General features: G+C 52.4%; 7 protein-coding genes across 7 annotated transcripts; 4 read left to right on the top strand and 3 right to left on the bottom strand.

Moving 5' to 3' along the window:
- Positions 1-126: 126 nt before the first annotated feature.
- BD324DRAFT_245855 (hypothetical protein) lies at positions 127-1,404 on the top strand. The gene is made up of 2 exons (XM_022012268.1): positions 127-304; positions 347-1,404. The coding sequence occupies exon 2, from the start codon at positions 358-360 to the stop codon at positions 1,243-1,245; it is 888 nt and encodes a 295-aa protein (XP_021873740.1). The 5' UTR covers positions 127-304; positions 347-357; the 3' UTR covers positions 1,246-1,404.
- Positions 1,405-2,771: 1,367 nt separating this feature from the next.
- On the bottom strand, positions 2,772-6,409 carry BD324DRAFT_648573 (kinase-like domain-containing protein; the record flags this gene model as incomplete). The annotated part of the gene is made up of 8 exons (XM_022017858.1): positions 2,772-4,853; positions 4,903-4,991; positions 5,031-5,174; positions 5,223-5,457; positions 5,498-5,551; positions 5,594-5,682; positions 5,723-5,828; positions 5,879-6,409. 8 exons carry the CDS (start codon positions 6,407-6,409, stop codon positions 2,772-2,774), a joined length of 3,330 nt encoding a protein of 1,109 aa, XP_021873741.1.
- A 336-nt stretch (positions 6,410-6,745) lies between these two features.
- On the top strand, positions 6,746-9,951 carry BD324DRAFT_615672 (hypothetical protein). The gene is made up of 17 exons (XM_022014748.1): positions 6,746-7,195; positions 7,246-7,331; positions 7,393-7,553; positions 7,609-8,008; positions 8,056-8,160; positions 8,216-8,229; positions 8,281-8,307; positions 8,353-8,514; positions 8,564-8,609; positions 8,659-8,743; positions 8,798-8,807; positions 8,864-8,882; positions 8,937-8,997; positions 9,046-9,133; positions 9,188-9,355; positions 9,424-9,533; positions 9,589-9,951. The coding sequence occupies exons 1-17, from the start codon at positions 6,801-6,803 to the stop codon at positions 9,929-9,931; spliced, it is 2,280 nt and encodes a 759-aa protein (XP_021873742.1). The 5' UTR covers positions 6,746-6,800; the 3' UTR covers positions 9,932-9,951.
- A 107-nt stretch (positions 9,952-10,058) lies between these two features.
- Positions 10,059-11,407, bottom strand: BD324DRAFT_648575 (hypothetical protein; the record flags this gene model as incomplete). The annotated part of the gene is made up of 2 exons (XM_022017859.1): positions 10,059-10,864; positions 10,951-11,407. The coding sequence occupies 2 exons, from the start codon at positions 11,405-11,407 to the stop codon at positions 10,059-10,061; spliced, it is 1,263 nt and encodes a 420-aa protein (XP_021873743.1).
- A 271-nt stretch (positions 11,408-11,678) lies between these two features.
- BD324DRAFT_246162 (4'-phosphopantetheinyl transferase superfamily) lies at positions 11,679-12,575 on the top strand. Its single transcript, XM_022012270.1, has 2 exons — positions 11,679-12,051; positions 12,118-12,575. Exons 1-2 carry the CDS (start codon positions 11,867-11,869, stop codon positions 12,401-12,403), a joined length of 471 nt encoding a protein of 156 aa, XP_021873744.1. The 5' UTR covers positions 11,679-11,866; the 3' UTR covers positions 12,404-12,575.
- A 467-nt stretch (positions 12,576-13,042) lies between these two features.
- Positions 13,043-16,005, bottom strand: BD324DRAFT_246136 (hypothetical protein). The gene is made up of 8 exons (XM_022012269.1): positions 15,619-16,005; positions 15,383-15,463; positions 15,195-15,304; positions 14,996-15,146; positions 14,575-14,942; positions 14,412-14,524; positions 13,540-14,360; positions 13,043-13,481 (listed from the first exon to the last, which is right to left on the bottom strand). The coding sequence occupies exons 1-8, from the start codon at positions 15,796-15,798 to the stop codon at positions 13,290-13,292; spliced, it is 2,016 nt and encodes a 671-aa protein (XP_021873745.1). The 5' UTR covers positions 15,799-16,005; the 3' UTR covers positions 13,043-13,289.
- Positions 16,006-16,213: 208 nt separating this feature from the next.
- Positions 16,214-17,530, top strand: BD324DRAFT_648577 (Pre-mRNA-splicing factor of RES complex-domain-containing protein; the record flags this gene model as incomplete). Its single annotated transcript, XM_022017860.1, has 5 exons — positions 16,214-16,475; positions 16,543-17,077; positions 17,136-17,214; positions 17,271-17,373; positions 17,433-17,530. 5 exons carry the CDS (start codon positions 16,214-16,216, stop codon positions 17,528-17,530), a joined length of 1,077 nt encoding a protein of 358 aa, XP_021873746.1.
- Between the last annotated feature and the right edge of the window lie 156 nt (positions 17,531-17,686).

Genomic DNA, 17,686 nt, shown 5'->3' on the forward strand with positions numbered 1-17,686 from the left:
CTCCATCATATGCACTGCCGCTGGAAAGCACTGATTGTCCTTTGTCATTTTCAGCCTCATCCCGTCGATGATCATCCTTTGTCAAAGAATGAGAGTCACTCTTTTGATTCACCGGAGAGAGATTTGGAATCGCTCTTTTCACCCAAGAGTTGACGTTTGAAGTCCTTGTTCGAGGTGGCGACCAGAGGCGGAGCTGCAGCGTTTCCAGTGCTTTCCATCGCGCGATACTGACAGCGACATCTTGCCTATTCGACTCACCCTCCCTTGCAACAGTCTACTTCGCATAATTCCGAAATCTACAGACGTGAGTCTAGCTACGAGAAATGCACTGACGAGCCTATAATAGCTACCATAATCATGTCTCTTCATCGATATGTCGTTCCGCCTCCCCTCGCACTGGCAATCGAGCCCGCTCCACCTCCCAAGCCTCATAAGGACCACAAGCCTGACTCTAAGGATTCCAAGGATCCTCAGAAGGACGACAAACCAGCTGCAGCCGGTAAGGCGGGAGGCACAAATGATGAGGACAAGCACAAGAACCAGATTGCAGAGGCTGGCGTCAAGGCGGGAGATATTGACAAAGAGGAAAAGCCCAAGGCTCCTCTGCAGACACCGACGCCGGAAGATTCTCCCGTTGTTCCTCCTTCACCAGGCTCAATGATTCCTGAGCCCGGTACTCCCAGGCTGGGTGCCGAGCCGCCCAAAGATGTAGCGCCTGTCCCCGGGCCGAGGGAGGCAGTCAAGCCTGCTGGCCAACAGGAGATGCCAAAAGATCGCCTGTCCGAGGAGGTCAAGAGTCCTACCACAGAAGATCAGCAAGAGGTCGAACAGCATATCAAAGTCGAGCCTTTGTGGTTACTTACACCTGCACCCCATCGACCTCTTCGGACCCGTCTCCAGCTCAATCCCGACAAACCATACCCTCCGATCAACACTGATCCGCGCGGCGCTTACTTCAAGTACGCTCGCGGAGTTCAAGCTGAATGGATTTTGATCGACGTGACGAAGGATGGTTGGCTAGTCGATCAGTGGCGCGAGAAGCCAGAACGAGAGGCTTTGGCAAGGTTGAAAGGCGAAGCTGACAAGCAAAGAGACCGAGAGGTCGAGGCGCTTGAAAGGAGGAGCAAGATTCGGCAGGTGCCGAAGACTAGCGAGGAGATCCTTCTTCATCTATGGAATGATTTAGCAGAGGCGCCAAGCTACGAAGTGGGCAGTCCCGCTGGTGAACAGGTGACTAACAAATGATATCAGATCGTGGCGGACGAATTCTGGGCACGATATGACTGGAACGATCCGGACGCTGCCCTTCATCAGGAAGACATCAAGCGACCACTGACGAAGGAGCAGAGGTCCAAGCTCTCTGCCAGCCCAAAAGAGGGTGACGAAGATGATATCGAAGCGAAATCTGGGGCCGCAAATTGCCCTGATGCGGAGACCTCTGAGCCATCGGTGCCATGGACTTGTGCCGGACTAGAGGAAGTTCTCGCCACGGTAGGCATTCAATGTGCGTACAAGACCGAGGTGAGCATGTATCAGGTCCCAGATCGGCTGAAAGCTGAACGTCCGTCGATAGAAACCGCTCTCACGGCATTGGGCAGAACCTGCCGGTGCATACATGTTGATGGCCCATGGCTTCTTCATGCTCAGAGTGGAAAGCCATCTCCAATGGAAGACCGAAGAGGCTGCGAATCACTTTGAAGTTCTCAAGACTTCTCACCATGATAGAGTCTTCGGCGAAATGGTCAAAGCCCAGCAGATGCAGGACAGGAAGAAGAAGGAGGCAGCGTATTATGAACGGAAGATGGCGGAAAAGAAAAAGGCAGAGGAGGAAGCTGCCAATGCCAAAGCTGAAGGCAGGGAACCGTCTGCAAAGGTGGAGCTAGGCAAGGATAAGAAGAAGGACCTTGGAGAGGAGCCAGATTCACCTGCGTCGAATGTGAAGGTCAGGGATGGTATCCCCGTCAATCATGAACGAGAGACAAAGGAGAAGGAGGTGGACGATGGGTCGGCCCAGGCAGAAAGAAAGAACGAGAACGTGATAGTGGCTATCCCTGTCAAGTCTAAGGTCAGCCCAAACAAGGACGACAAGCATGATCAAGACATTGTGGCTGTGGCACCTGGGAAAGCGAGGGAGGCGCAGGACGACCAGGTTCAGAAAAAGGACGCTGAACCAGATGCAGAAAAGAAAGACAAGGCCAAGAAAGATCTCAAGGGCGATAAGAAGGCTGGTGGAGCCCATCATCGCCCTGGTGTACCCCCGAAACTCTCTGCAGAGGACGCCAAGTTGCTCAAAGAGATGATTCACGGTATCGGCGGCGTGCCGGACTCTCTCGCGATGGAGGACATTCATTTAGCATTCAAAGCCATTGAGAAGGCTGCTGAAAGGACCAAAGCGGATGAGAAGAACAAAGCTGTCGGTGGTCCGCTGATCTGGACATGGCAAGAACCTTGTGAGAAGTGGAGGTGGAGAAACTTTGAAGCTGGCTTGTCGAATGTCGCTCCAGGAGGCTGGGAAGAGAGAGACTGGAAGGTGTTTGCTGATGGGAGAGGTTGTGAGGATTTCGATACGGAGGAGGGATGGGCTGAGGAGGATGAAAGGGATGTGCACGATTGGTCGTGTTAAGAGGTTGTCATCCGAGTGGAGCAGACGCGTCGAACCACGTTCTCTCAACACCAGTAGATTTTATGCACTATGTATGATCATTACACGGGGCCACACAGCGAGACCGGACGAAAATGCTCGTCCAAATCTCCTGTACAGGGTCATTTGGCTAGATTTTCTGTTGATTCCACTTGGCAATCAAAGAATTGACCGATTGCCGTTTCTCCGGACTGCCTCGTCCGTTCTGAGATGGCTCCTGAATAGGACCTTGTCCCTGTGATGAACTTTCCGGCGTCTTCTCCTCGACCGGCACCAAATTCTGTTGTGCTTGAGACTCGTCGACTTTCTGCGAGGTTGGTTTCGTCGCCACCACGGGCTTAGGCTTGGTCGCCGGCTTCTCCTTGATTGCTGCTGGTGGGGATTTCTGAGTCGCAGTCACGGAGGCGGAACGCCCAAGATCGGGTTTTGTCATTGGCTTTGGTGGTTTTACCTTTGGTGAGGTGGGAGATAGCGCCTCTGCAGTCATAGGTGACCCAGAAGACTTTGAGAATGACCCAGAATACTGTCTCAGGGCCTGAGGCTTGGCAGCCACTTGTGGTCTTGGAGCTTGGCTGGCACTGGTTGAGATTGTAGGTTTCTGCTTGACTGGTGAAAGCCCAGGAGGCTTGCCATTCATCGTCTCGAATCTGGAAACCATACTCGTGATCGATCCTTCCCTCGATTGAGCCGGTCGAGAGTCAGATGTCGATGGTGTAGGACCTCCGGTATTAGTCTCTCTTTGGCCCGGCATCATTGGATTGGGATGTGGCCTGCTGCTGGGGCTGAAGGCACCCGCGTGGGGCTCGATCGGCGAAGACTGCTGTTGAGTCTTACTAGGGGAAGAGCCTCGCCTCTCCAGGGCTGCTGGTCTCTGATCCGACTCTTCGACCTGAGACGGCTGTCGCAGCGGTACACGCTCAGATGACGGGAATCGCTGCCATCGTTGGGCCGATGCACTCTCTGGACCGGCCTCATCGTCAGATGAGTTCACCCGATTTACATCATCCATAGAGCCGACATTTGCTTGAACCGAAGTCGAGTTCATCGCTGCCACATTCCGGCTCGTTTGGCCTTCGGGCGCATTATCCCTCATGTGGAATGTTGAAGACGCTCGCGAGATCAGCAAGGGCCGCATCGATGATCCGCCCATCGTGTCGCCGTCTCCCGTCATCAGATCCTCGGGCGAAGAGGTGGAGGAGACCGGTTCTTTGCCTGGTCTCTGAGTATCATCGCCAGATAGGGACGCATAACCCTCCACGTTTGACTCGCCCATGCCCCAGGTATTCTGTGCGTCAACGGACGGCGAGAGAAGATCTTCGTACGCAAAGGCTGTTCCAGTCACATGAGTGGATCGAGGCTGTGGCGCTGCGCCCTCCTGCCGATGGTTTCTCTGTGCGGGCGAGAGATCTCCACCAGTCATATTGCCTATCATTGACGGTTTTCTGAAAGAGCTCGGTCGAGGAGTCTCCTCAAGTGGCGAGATGAGGTTCGAAGACTGTCGCGTAGAATCGCCGCCGATCAACGGTTCCGCAGCTTCTAGACTCTCGATTGACGGGAATCTCGTATCGAAATTCGCCTCGCCACCATCGGTCGGTGCCGCAGAGTTAGGTGATCGGCTCAAGTTGGACACCCTTGGTGGCGAGGCGGTACGGGGTGCTCCGAACGTCACTGGGAACGATGCTGTGGGGGATGTTTTGCTAGAGGAGAACGAGTCTCCAAATCCGAGTCTACTTGAGCCGGATTTCGAGTCCTGCAATGGCGACTTCAGCGAGCCGAATGAATCGCTGAACCCGGACCCGGCTTTAGACGGCTGGAGACTGGCAGGCATTCCAAAGGCGTCAACTCTCCTAGCCGACGGGTTTAGAGCATCGCGCTCGCCAGTCACTTGGACCTTATTGACAGAGTACTGAGGCTCCGCGACGACCGCGGGACTCTGAGCTTGTGGCAAAGGTGGCGTGAAGCTTGTGGAGGGGTACGGCGACATTGCCGGTGGTCTGGGAAGTGCGCCAATAGTCTGAATCTGATTTTGACTAGGCTCTTTCGTGGGTCTCCCTCTCCTTTGCGGTTGTATATTGGGCATGAGGCTAGGTTGCGTCGGTTGAGAAGCTGTCTCGGACGGTGAAGTGAAGTCTAGTAGGTTTGCAGAATTCGATTCAGACTGGACAGGCGAACGAGTTTGAGGTGCGCCAGGGATAGATCTGGATGGAATAGGCTAGGGATCATCAGCTCAGGATGACCTCGGGGAGACTTGCATAATCTACGTATGGCCGAGTACCACTCATGTCATGGGCGACTCGGAGTACCTCAAATACTGTCGGCCGTCGACTTGGCTGTTCGACCAACATTGACGCTGAACAGAGATCAGTATAATCCGGTGAGGAACACTGACCAATCAGGTGTTGGACTTTTGGTGAATACACAGGGTATTGAGGAAATGTATACTTGGCGTTGACGATCGCCAACGTGCCATGATCCTCGAATGGCGTCGTATAGTAGCACAACTTGTAAAGCAAGACTCCCAGAGCCCACACGTCTAACCCAGGGTGAGTATTCACATCTCTTGCGTCCTGATCTCGCTCACCGCTCGGTAATCCGACAGCGTATCCGAGCATCGGTTCCACCATCTCAGGACTACGATATTGCAAAGTGGTGTGAGCGTCAAGGTCCATGGCAAGGGCGTCGGCTTCGATCTTTGAGGTCGGGGGACGAGAGGCAGGATACGTTGTAGATCCAAAATCACACAACTTGAACGTAAATGGAGAAGGTCGCTGCGGTAGCGGTGGACTGGAGGAGGGTGCAGCCAAGACATTTTCAATCTGATCCACCGTAAGCTTGGCCGAGGAGTAGCAGACACACCTTGAGATCACGGTGTACTAGTGGCTTGGGTAAAGCGTGCATGGCTGCGACTGCCTGAGGACCGCGTCAGATCGGCGACCCACACCTTTTGCCTACCTCGCAGACGTCCGTAAAGATGTTGAGGATCTCGATTTCCTTCAATCTATCCCTCAGCCTTCTGTTCAGCAGGTCAATAATTCCTCCGCCTATAAGTCGGTTAATTTCATCCCTTGTATCTCTGCTCACCCGCTGCAAATTCCATCAAGATGAAAACCTCGTGAGTTCCATCAGGCAGATCCTTGTGTGCTGAACCGAGATACTGGACAAGATAAGGGTTGACCGGCAAAGCTTTCTGCGAGTGGTCTAAGTATCCTGAGAGTGACTTTTAGCAACTAGACTCACCATGACTTCAATCTCCTTCTTGACCTCAATCCAGTACTTCTCATCTTGGAACGCTATCCTTTTCAAACACTGTTGAGTGTATCCTCTGCTGTCTCGCGAGTCCCGAGATCCAGACTTGACAGGCGGATATATCGGCTTGTCCGAGCTTGTCAGATAGACATGGGCATATCCACCCTCCGAGAGGTACTTTTCTATCCGGACGGAAGAATCTCCAATGACGACTATCTGACCAGGCGCAAGGGTCCCCTTGTGTCGTGCGGGGGGAAGTTGAGCGGGCTGCTGAGGATACGATCCTCCAGCTCCTGGTGGAGTTGGGAAGGCCATCTGTCTCTGAGCCTGCATTTGGGGAGATTGAGCAGCTTGAGAAGAGTAGCGCGGTGACGAATACCCATTGGACGAGGGTGGAGGCGGAGAAAAGGTGTAGGGCTGCCTCGAAGCGACAGAGATTGGGGCACGTCGATACGAATCATTGGGAGGAGGAGGTGAAGTGTAGCCGGAGGGGGGAGAAGCGTAGGCTGACCCCTGGTACATGTTGAATGCGAGATGAGGGTTCGAGAAAAGTAGATGCAAATAGATCTCAAGCCTCCAGGGGTTCTAACCTTGGCGCTGGGAAGGGCGGCTTGGACAATGGTGCTCGGGGGTTCAAGAGCGGTCGCAAGCCATAGGCGCGAGACACAGACTTGAATCGAGACTCTCAGACACTCTGCAAGTCTATGAACGGTTGTAAAGCCTGAGCAAATCCAAGTCTCTTCCACTTGACAGAAAGTGAATTCAATCGTCATTGAGTTCCGATTCCACAAAGCACGTGGGGAGGACCTCCGAGGCTCGGCATTGTTGGAGGAGCTGAAATGCTGATAATTATTAGCAGATCGTATGAGTAGCGCGTCTTGCTCTGCTTCACGACGTGACACATCGATCTAGGATGGGCGAGACCAGCATCAGAAGAGATGACAGAGTGACGGAGGAAACGACAGTGTTTGGCCTCATTCACGAGCTTCAGGAAACTATAACTCAGTCCATCGATACCGCCCTGTCTTGGGACCAGCTAAACTCCCCACCTATCAACTACACTCTGGTCAGACCGCTGGTCCATCGATTAGTACATGGCTCACATGAGCTGACTGAGGATGATGCTGGTCTCTCAGTCAATAATCCGATCACCGGGGAGGGATTCAAACGACCCCTTGCGAGCCAGCTTCTGTCCGTCTCTCGAGCGGATGGTGAAGAGTCTGGGAAGAGTGCGACTGGCAAGAGTCGATCAGTACATCGAGATCTGGTACCTCCAGGACGTAATTTGTTCGCTCTCATGACTAACAGGTGCGCTCAACAATGCTACAGGCTGAACGGATAGCTCATGCTCTCCTTAGACTCCAATTCCTCAACCTTTGTGCCGCGGATCTCAGTGCAGCACCACTGCAATCTTCTCGAGCGAATTTTTGCGAGCTTCTAGCGAGTGAGTCAGCCATGATCAAGCATTGATGTCCGAATAATCGACTTGTGCTGATGGTCTTCAGTGAAGATCCTCCGCGCTACATTCCATGACGGTGAAGAGGCGGAGTACGTCGGGGAGCTGGTCATGGCGTTCTCAGCGTTCGATGGAGCTCCCAGTGAAGTCATCAAGTCTCTCGGAGACGAGAAGGTTGAATTGGAGCATGTCAAAACCAGTGCTCTAGAGGTCAGTACATCGAGCTAAACCGACTACCGCATCACTGATATCCCATTTCCTCCAGCTTGCAATCGTATCCAAGGCCAAACACTTCCTGTCCCAATCCTTGATCCAGCACCTCATGAACGAGATATATCACGGCAACCTTGTCTATTCGCCTCACAACTCCTCGAAATTGATAGACGACTCGTACGTTTCTGAAAGGAATCGTGACCGTCGATCTCAATCAGCTTCACGTTCGCCTCGTTTCGGTCCTTCAGCTTCTCCTACTCGTCCAGGACACACCCCGATCACTGACCAGGCTTCGGGGCCTGTTCTGGAAGAACTCGCAGAAGTGTACATCTATGATCCTCATCGAGCAGGGTGGCTGGATCATCATCGACTCAGGGTGCCAAAGTGGAGGAAGTGGCTCGAGGTATTGGAATTCGCTATTCTGCTGGCGTTATTTGTAACGACTCTTGCTTGTAAGTGAAAAACTGAAAAGTCGACACAATAGATGCTGACTCTGCAGTCAAACGATTGGATCGACCGAATGTCGTTGAGATTGTCAACTTTGTGTATACCCTCGGCTTCATGCTGGACGAATTCGCAGCATCGAAAGAACATGGATGGACTGGTGTGCATTTCTGATTCCAGTAAGAGATGGATTTCACTCACCACCTCCCGACCAGTTTATTTAGCCAACGTGAGTACGAATCCCGGTGCATCAGGTTGAGCTGAGACACTTGTGTCCCAGGCGTGGAATGCCTTTGACATGACATACGTGAGTCGCACTGAGTTTCCAGTGCCCTGTGCTCACATCCCCTAGATTGCTATATTCGTTATGTACCTAGCTCTGCGGATATTTGCCCTTGTCTCACATTCTCCGCAAAGCTCGGAATTGGCATTTGACATCCTAGCGATCGGCGCATGTGTCCTCTTCCCGCGGCTCATGTTCTTCTTGATCAAGGACAACGTCGTCATACTCGCGGTGAGTCAACGCGGGTGGGCGCAATTGGAGAGATCTAATCTGTCTCTAGCTCAAAGCGATGATCGCTCGATTTATAGGGTTCATGGCGCTCGTCAGTGAGTGTTCTGGACGTCACTCTTGAGTCAACGTTCATCCAAGTCCCAGTCGTCGCTTTCAGCGGAATTTGCTTCTGTCTCTGGACCCTTGGCAGAGGGACTTGGACCGTCAAGCAGATTACCTGGCTCATGCTGTGAGTGTGGGCTCTCGATCAGCATGATTAGGATAGACGCTGATGATCCGGCAGACAGATTTGGGTGAGAGTGCTTGTCTCAGCAACACAAAGCGTCGCTGATTCCACCGCCACGCTCAGTTTGGATCTTCATACCTCGGTGAGGCGTACAACTCGATTCCACACGGACCGTATACTCATGAGGTATATGTAGGCTTTAGCGCGTCTGAGTCATTCCATCCCTTGTTTGGTCCCATCATTCTCATCTCATACGCGTAAGTCAGCTCGCGAGATGGTTTATGCCTCCATTCAACATGACTCAGGGCCCTATGTAACACTCTTCTCATCACTATCCTGATCTCCATCTTGTCAAACCAATTTGCGGAGATCAACGCGAATGCTCAAGAAGAGGTCAGATACATTTCTGCTCTCTGCAACGCGATATTGAATTGACGATCGCGGTAGCATCTCTATCAACGAGTAGTCAAGACTGTCGAGGGAGTGAAATCTGATTTTGTCTTTTCGTACCTTCCGCCTATCAATTTGGTTGCTTTCGTTCTTCTTGCGCCGCTCAGCAGAATATGCAAACCGCGGACGTTGCATCGCATCAACGTCTTTGCTATCCGATGTACAGTGAGTGATGCCGGTGCTTTTGCCGTAAGGCCCCCCGACGAATATACCTGCTGATAATCTGTCCACAGTCTTTTCCAATCCTGATGGCCATATCAGGATACGAGAGATGGTCTTACCGGTCCAAGCGTATTCACCTGTATGGTGGAATAGACCACTCTCACTCTCCAGGTTTCCTTGAGTGCGTCATTGATACCTGTGAAAGCGGTCGTGGTAGAGCTGACATCATCCTACAGTACATTCCTTGGACCTTCATCCGAAGCTCAACTTTTGTCAGTCTTTGAGTGTTTACCTCCAAAATCTTACGCTCGGTCGAGGTCCCCGGGAGCGCCGGAAACGTCAACAGCACGACCGCCGCAGCCTCGTGTGGACGGCTCGATCATTCAGGAGAGCCCACTTGCCAGACTCTTCGGTCATTTCCCGTCATTCGTGGACTCTGGCGGCGGAAGTTCTGACGCGAAGGGCAGGAATGAAACATCTCACAATCTCAAGGACGAGATCGAACAAGTCCGCGAGAGTCAGTTGAGGATCGAAGAGCTGTTGGCCAAATTCGTTTCCTCAACCAACGGGCAAAGCTAGTAGGAGGACGATCAAACCCAATATCGCCTTGCATCGACCAGTCGTCATGTAAGTCTATGTATCCCATGATCATATATACAACAACACGGCTGTGAATCACATCGAGCCTTATCTATTCCGTCAATAGTCAGGCCGCAGATACCTTGGCGTCCAATTTAGCCACATCGAAGCCCATGAATCCATTGGTCTTGATCGTACCGCGGTTCCAGACTGAGATGTAGGCCCAAATGGCCCATTTCTTGAGCCACCAGCCCCAACCCTCCGGATCTGACCTCTTCTTCAAATTCTCGCCCATCTTGGCTGACATTTTTCTCACCCCGTCCAAACGAACCGCTCTGATCTTTTCGAAGTGCTTGAAAATCGCTTCCGGACCTTTAGCCCAGTTCTCCTCGTCACCCAGCAGTCTACCCAAGAATGCAGCGTCCTCAAAGGCCATAGCTGTGCCTTGACCGTTTGGTGGCATGGCATGAGCAGCATCGCCGATCAAGCCGACTCTTCCACGAGACCATGCGGGCAAGATGGGAAGGCGGAATGGGACCCAAAGCTGTACATGTTTTTCGTCCATATTGTCCAAGAGAGATCGGATGGGTTCCGTCTTGATATTCGCGTAATCCTCTCTAGCGAGGCGAGCAGCTTCGCCTGAACGTTTGAACTCTTCCCATCCCTCGCGACCTTTGTCTGCGGTAACGGTTGTATTGACTCCCCAAGCCACCTTGTCACCTTTGGGCCCGACTAGAAAGGCACCGAGAAAGCCGGAAGGAGAGATAATCGTCGCTGGAAACTCGTAGTCTGGTCGAGGAGTGATGACTGTTGATCGAGGGACAAAGCCATTGACAACGATGGTCTTGCTGAACTCTGGGATTGGCGCTTTATCCAGTAGGACGTGTTTACGAGCTTGCGAGTGAATACCGTCTGCACCGATGAGAATGTCTCCTATGCCACCGTCTCGTCAGCAGTTTACTCGCCCCCCCCCCACCCCCCCCCCCCCCCCGGGACCGTGAAATCACCCTCAAACTTACCGTTCACTTGTGTTCCATCTTCAAATTCCACGTTGACTCCCTTTGAATCCTGCTTGATTTCTTTTGCCTTCTTCCCGAATAGGGTCTCCACGCCTCGAGCCTTGCACTCTTCCAGTAGAAGCTTGTGCAGCTCAGTTCGCATGATCCTAACGGCTGCAAATCCGTCCTTCTTCTCGTCTCCAACCTGAAGAGTTCCGTAAAAGTACCCCGAATCGTCGTTCATTCCCATGCGCTCATAGACGTATCCCAAGGCTTTGACTTTTGGATAGATCTCCTGACCGCCACAGACCGACAGCGCACTCAAAGCGTTCGCCGCAAGCGTGATGGATCCACCGCTCTGTTGAGGACTGGGACGGATCTCAAAGACAGTCGCTCTGATACCTTGCCTGGCGAGTGACAAAGCGAGAGCTGGTCCACCGATCCCAGCTCCCATGATGAGGACATGATTCGGCGGCATGGCAAGGGTGGGTGTGCGTTGGTAATTATGGGATGATGTCAGGAGCCTTGGCGAGTCGGCAAGTCTTGGGCTGGCTAATTTTCTGTGTCGTCGACTTCAAGGCGTGTCCACAAGGACCAAAAGGGGGGGAGTCTGGTCCTTTTATAATATTGTATGATCCCCACTCGGTACCGAGGTCACCAACGTGGTCATCCACGTCTCGGGCAAATCTCGATGATCGAGAGTGTTTTGGAATCTGAGTCCCTTCCCCGACGCATCGTATAGGCTAACTTCCCCTTCTTCCCTTCCCTTCCCCTGCCCTTGCTCCTGTGATCTCGGTGTATATCTCGACGGTACCACTTGGTAACCATTCTCCGAGATGCATTCCAAACAAACTACGTCATCGCCGAAGTCCCCGAAAATCTATGGATGATCATTGTTAGAATGTAATTGTTCAGACATCCTAATCCTGTCCTTTCGATGCAAGGCTTATCGACCGTCCTGGGAGTGGGCATAGACATTGTGTCATTGCCTAGGATCCAAGAGGTGATTCGGAGACGAGGAGCGGATGCATTCGTGAAGAAGATTTGCTCCAGTGCAGAGTTGGACGCTTGGAAGAGCAAGGCAAGGGGTGATGCAGATCAACTCCGGTTCCTCAGTTCCAGGCGAGTCCAGTGTACCGTCGTTCGTCGTCGTCTTGGTAATGGGATCTGACGCGTTCCTTACAATAGGTGGGCGGTCAAAGAAGCTGCTCATAAAGCTTTGTCGGGAACACATCGGCCTGATTCTGGTTTATCGCTTAAATCTTACTCGTTGAGTCACGGACCAAATGGAGCACCTCTCCTTTCCCTCCATCCTGCTAGTTCCGTCCATATCCTCGCTCCCTCGGTTTCTAGGCAATACCTCGAATCAAATCTGTACCCGCCGACTCTGACATTGACGTTGCTACCCAGTATCAGTCATGACGCAGGACTAGTCACGGCCATCGTGATTGCTGGACTAAAGGAAAGTGATTAGAAGCACCTTTCAAAACAATCTCAGAGGCAGTCGTTTGGCGTTCTTGCGCAGAGGGCTCTGTGAACGATGCAACATCGAGGCGCGCATAACAGCGAGGTCGAAGCCAGATTTAGACACAACAACACTCCCCAGCTCAAGCAACACGGTCCACACACCACTGCCCGCTGCATTCAAAGGTTCCGCAAGAGACCGCACCTACAGACGAGTTGGCATGCACGCATATGGGTAGAGAGAGGGGCAAGAAGAGGGGGATCAAGACGCGCAGGGATCTATTCGGGCTATATAGAGTCAACAGAGCACCTGGCTAGACTATCAGTAGCGTCGATAGCCTGATGAAGCGCGTGTCAGTTTTGTGCGCATGCTGTTAGAGTGATCGCCTCACCATGTCCTAGAGGAGTTGGAGACTGGGCTCGTTGACTGTATTGCCCTTGTGTTTGCTGCTGCTGCTGCATCATACGCTCATGCGTGTGATTCCCACCAAAAGCATGAACTGGCGATTGGGCACTCGGTTGACCATGATGGTTCGTCGAAGCCATCTGTCTTCGGCCATGAGTCAGGTAAGCATCTTCAACACTTTGTGCGAAGTGTTGATGTCCCTGAGGCTGCTGCTCTTGCACATTGCTATCGAACTTTCTCGCGATCCCAAGGTTCGGCAGCATGCCATTACTGAACTCGTGTTCTCGATGTGATCGACCTTGAGCGTGTTGCTGCGGCTGCTGCTGCTGTTGGTGGTGGTGGTGGTGCTGCTGCTGCTGAGAAGGACCCTGCCATCGAGGATCGAAAGCCAAATTGGCTCCGCCTCGACCTGATCCCGGTCCAGATCCCCAAGCTCCATCGGGATCTCCGAATCCTCCGTACCCCGAGCTCGGCGCGTTGCTCGTCCCTGTCATTTGTGGACCCAGACCATGGTGAGGTCTATGACTCTCCCCGACACTGGACAGACTGCCTTTGCCCCACATGCTCGCTTCTCCAGGCCGGTCATCCGTTCCCATACGGAGAGCGAATGGACTCTGATCCCTCGATATCGAGGGTCGACTGGAAGGCCGGGCAAAGTCGAATCGGGATGTTGTGCGTTTCCCTTCAGCCGGCTCCTCAGAATGTGAGTTGGACGGTCCCGCCAGAGCTTCGGGAATGACTTCTGACGAAGCATCGAATGGTGAGAAAAGTCCAGAGACACCATTGATCTCGGTTCTCGGCGGTGGTGAAGGATCTAACACGTCCGGAGCTAGAATTCCAAGTTGAGCCAGACCAAAGAGAGTCTTGCCAAAAGCTGATGGGGTGTAATCGAATTCCTGAGCCTGTCGTTGTGTCTCTTCGTCGATGCTGAGAACGAATTCGAATGCCGGGTCCGAAGCGGGAAACGGAAACATCCGAGGTTCCTCGTATGGCGAATGAATGCAGATGGGATCGGAAGTAAGTGGGGGCGGTAGTGGTGGACCATCTGTGAGACGTGACGGTGTCTGAGGTGCTGGACTACTAGACGACGGTCCAGCTTCTGACTCTGCCGAAACAGAACCATCCTGTAAATCGTCCGGGAGCTGGGAATCGCCTTGGGTATCCAGAGCTGGTCTAAGCAGACCAGGCGGTGGTCCAGCTTTGGAGTTGGGGAGTGGTATCGGAGTGATTTGATTGGTCAAAGCTGTCGGAGCTAGAGGGAGGTTCTTCCTCTTTGGCGACGTGTGAGCGCTGCTCGTGTTCCCAGATTGCGTAGAATCTGAACTCTTGCCGCGGGCCATCTTGGTGGAAGACGCTTTGCTCCGTTTATCTTTCGGAGCAGGATTGACAGGTGACGGTGTGGGGAGAGGAAAAGCGGCATTGTTATTGAGTGATAAAGCGACAGAAGGCGTTTTGACGGGACGAGAAGAGCCAATAGGAGCAGCAGCGGTCATTTTGCCATTCGCGACGGGCCGAGCCACCGCGCCTTTCGCCCATCCTGCAGAATTCGGCAGACCAGAGGCTGACAGTAGTCAGTACATAATCAGGCCAATGCGCAATCCGGCCTCACCACCGATGACATCCTCCAACGTTGCTGGTTTCGAGATTGGCGCTGTTTTACTTAATGACGATGCTCTAGCTCGAGCTTCCTGTTGTCTGGCATCATACTCTGCCGGCCGAGTGAGACTGAAAAGCAAGCGTCAGCGTTTATCACTGAGATCAGACCAAACACCTACGCGATCTCCATGTCATCCTTTGTAAAGCAATCACTGTCACCTCCCCACTCGTGCAGATTTTGGCAAGAAGGATTGTCACACTTCTGACCTTTGAGAAAGGCGTCGCAGTACCGACAAGTCGCATAGGTGGCTTTCAATGTGCGTCCTGGCGGTCCTTGCGGAGCGGCTATTCCATCCAGAGCTGATATAGCTCTCGCCGCGTCTTCTCGCCTGACGTAGACAATGTATATGCCTGTCGATGTGGATGGGTCATCGGGTGTCAGGGTATGCACGGCTGTAGAGGAGAGTGTCGTCCGATCACGAAGGTATATCCGACTGATTTTGCCATATTGACCAAAGTAGTCGCCTGAACGCAATATCGGTATAGACTGGAGAGCATCAATTCGAAAGTCTACTTGATCAGGTGATAAGCTGAACTCACCTCATCGCCCGGCGCTGGTAATTTCATGCCGACGACATACACTGTGTTCTTCATGACTATTCTGACGTTGAGTAAATGCCTTCGGCCCATACTCGTCAACTGCTTGATCGTCTTGGCTCTCCGGGTCTTCTTCTCTTTTGCCCGTTTGACCCTGAGCACAAGGTATGAGCACGATTGTCACGAAAGGTGCAAAACTCACTCGTCCCAGTCGACGGGCTGAAAGACGACCGCCTTGGCATCATATGGTCTCCTACAGCCTGGACAACGAGCATCGGATCCCAGCAGTTTGTTGTAACAAAACTGACAGATCTGAACATGAAAGATGAGGATCAGTACGAATAAGGAACACACGCATGCATGGCATGCATGGCGAACGGTCCAACTCACCTGCATACCACATTGACATGGTTTGAAGTTCAAATCTGAAAGATCCAGCGGCTCTGCACAGAGCAGACAGTCCGGGTCGTCCTTAAGGGATCGATATATCAGCAACGATTCTCGCGACGGGTCGGAAGAGGCAGCTTTCGGAAAGACAGCTCCGACCTTGGAAAGTGATCTCCTCCGTTATGACCTCTCAGATCCATTCTGACCTCGAGGTTTCTCCGTTGATCGTTTCTACTCACCTCGTCATCAGACCATACGACATCCTGAAGACCCTTCAAAGTGTCTCGACTGACACCTCCGACGGATCCGCTGGCGACATTTCCGGAAGTTGACGAAACTCTGACGCCCCCTAAACTCGCCAGAGGTTGTTGGCCAGTGGTTGGGTTCACAGGTAAAGGATGTATGGAGCTGCTGGGCATGGCTGAGGTGGAAGTACGAAGTGAAATTCGCGTCGGAATGCAGACCTCAAGGGGGATACAGCTTCAATGCCTTGCAAAGCGCGGAGACAGGTGGTCCAGGATGGTGTGGGTACGGGCGGCGTGATCGTGACCTGTTTCTCCTGTCTTTCCTGGGCCGGGACGAAAGCCGAGACGACGATGACCAGAAGGTGAGGCCGGGAGGTGGGTATGCTTCAAATCAAAAATGCTCAAGAGAGAGCTTCACACATGATCAACCTATAACAGCAGCAACTTCCCATTTTTGATCCAAGGAAGGGGCACGAGAGAGGGAGGGACGGAATCAAATTTTAAGGAGCTTTCAATTTGCCACCCAAATCACCAAAAGCTCACACTCGAAGGAAGGTTCTTGCATCACCCTTTGTGCGTACACGACAGCATGTCCGACCTCAAGACGTACCTCGCTTCAAGGTACATGTCTGGGCCGAAAGCTGATGCGATTCTTGCTCGCTCAACGGATCCCAGTGTCAAGAAGAAGAGGAAGAAGATCAAGAATGAAGATTATATCGGAGGATCGTCCGTTCGACCAGGCGAAAGCAGCAGCGGCGCAATCGTGGCTTCAGGTTTAGGGATAAGAGATGAGGATGAATGGCGGACTAGAGATGATGATGAGATTGATTTCGATGGGGAGGATGCGCCGGGTGAGTGACGTTACATACTTTGTACATCTTGACGGGGTTCGCGAGCCTAGCTGACTCTTACCTGTAGTCCTTGGTAAAGACATTGCTACATTTAAAAAGTCGAAGAATCAATGGGCTACGGTTGGAGCGTCAACGATACCTGTCGCTGGACCTTCGCGTACGAATGGGACTTCTGGTGACGATTCAATGACAGAAGTCAAACAGGAACCGATGGATGAACCTGGCACAGCGACTGCTGCAGCTGCATTACCCGCCGTTCAGATGACCAAACGTCGTGGAGGATTAAGGACAGCAGCCCAACTCAGAGAAGAGGAAGAAGCGCTTCAGGCTGCTGAGAGATCGCCTTCACCCATCGACGAGAAGCCTGGGGAGAGCAGCTCAGGTGCTGGAGCTCGACCGGACCCGACTCAAACCATTCATCGTGATGCTTCTGGTCGGATCATAGACGTGGAGAAACTCAAGGAAGAGGAGAAAAAGAGAGTCGAAGAGGAGAAGAGGAAAGAGAGGGAGAAAGAGGAATGGACAAAAGGTATGACACAGAGGAAGGAGAGGGAAGAGAGGGCGAGAGAAGAGTTGGAGATGAGGGACAAGGATGTCTCGAGGTGAGGATTCCACATTGCTTGAAAACCCATGCGATCACAGCTGAAGAAGCGGTGACAGGTTCGCGGACGATGCCAAAATGAACAAGGAGTTGAAAGAAGTAGAGCGATGGAATGATCCAGCCTCAGAGTTCTTAACTGTGAGAGTAGAGCCTCTTTAGATGGGACCTAAGCTGACGCTCAATGATCCCTATAGAAAAAGAAGAAGAAGCAAAAAGGTCCTAGGAGACCAAAGTGTCAATTCTCAATGATCCCCAACCGATTTAATATAGCTCCAGGGTTCAGATGGGACGGTGTAGGTGAGTTTGAAACGTCTACCTGTCGTGGCTCGACCTTTACCAAGCTTATCCGCGTATAGATCGTAGCAATGGATTCGAAAAGAAATTCTTCCAGTATCAAAATGCTGCCGCAAGGCGGACTTATGAGAGCAATCAATGGAGCATGGAGGATATGTAAGGGTGGAGCGAGTATGTGTCGGGCAATAGTAAGGGCATAGAATGCGTGGCGGATCGAGCGGGCTAGAGACGAAGGTAAAAGCATTCATGAATTTTACGCCTCACGAGCAAGAATGCGATGAGAGCTATGTGACATGTTCTGCTCCTTTCATCACAA

This window comes from Kockovaella imperatae (genome assembly GCF_002102565.1).
Source record: "Kockovaella imperatae strain NRRL Y-17943 chromosome Unknown BD324scaffold_2, whole genome shotgun sequence".
Lineage (NCBI taxonomy): Eukaryota > Fungi > Basidiomycota > Tremellomycetes > Tremellales > Cuniculitremaceae > Kockovaella > Kockovaella imperatae.

Coding starts and splice junctions, on each gene's coding strand:
- BD324DRAFT_246162 (XM_022012270.1), top strand. CDS start 11,867: ATGCAAGGCTTATCGACCGTCCTGGGAGTGGGCATAGACATTGTGTCA. Junction 12,052..12,117: donor CTCCGGTTCCTCAGTTCCAG/GCGAGTCCAGTG, acceptor TCCTTACAATAG/GTGGGCGGTCAAAGAAGCTG.
- BD324DRAFT_615672 (XM_022014748.1), top strand. CDS start 6,801: ATGGGCGAGACCAGCATCAGAAGAGATGACAGAGTGACGGAGGAAACG. Junction 8,515..8,563: donor ACAACGTCGTCATACTCGCG/GTGAGTCAACGC, acceptor ATCTGTCTCTAG/CTCAAAGCGATGATCGCTCG. Junction 9,134..9,187: donor ACGCGAATGCTCAAGAAGAG/GTCAGATACATT, acceptor CGATCGCGGTAG/CATCTCTATCAACGAGTAGT.
- BD324DRAFT_246136 (XM_022012269.1), bottom strand. CDS start 15,798: ATGCCCAGCAGCTCCATACATCCTTTACCTGTGAACCCAACCACTGGC. Junction 14,943..14,995: donor TACCAGCGCCGGGCGATGAG/GTGAGTTCAGCT, acceptor GATGCTCTCCAG/TCTATACCGATATTGCGTTC. Junction 14,525..14,574: donor AAGGATGACATGGAGATCGC/GTAGGTGTTTGG, acceptor CTTGCTTTTCAG/TCTCACTCGGCCGGCAGAGT.
- BD324DRAFT_245855 (XM_022012268.1), top strand. CDS start 358: ATGTCTCTTCATCGATATGTCGTTCCGCCTCCCCTCGCACTGGCAATC.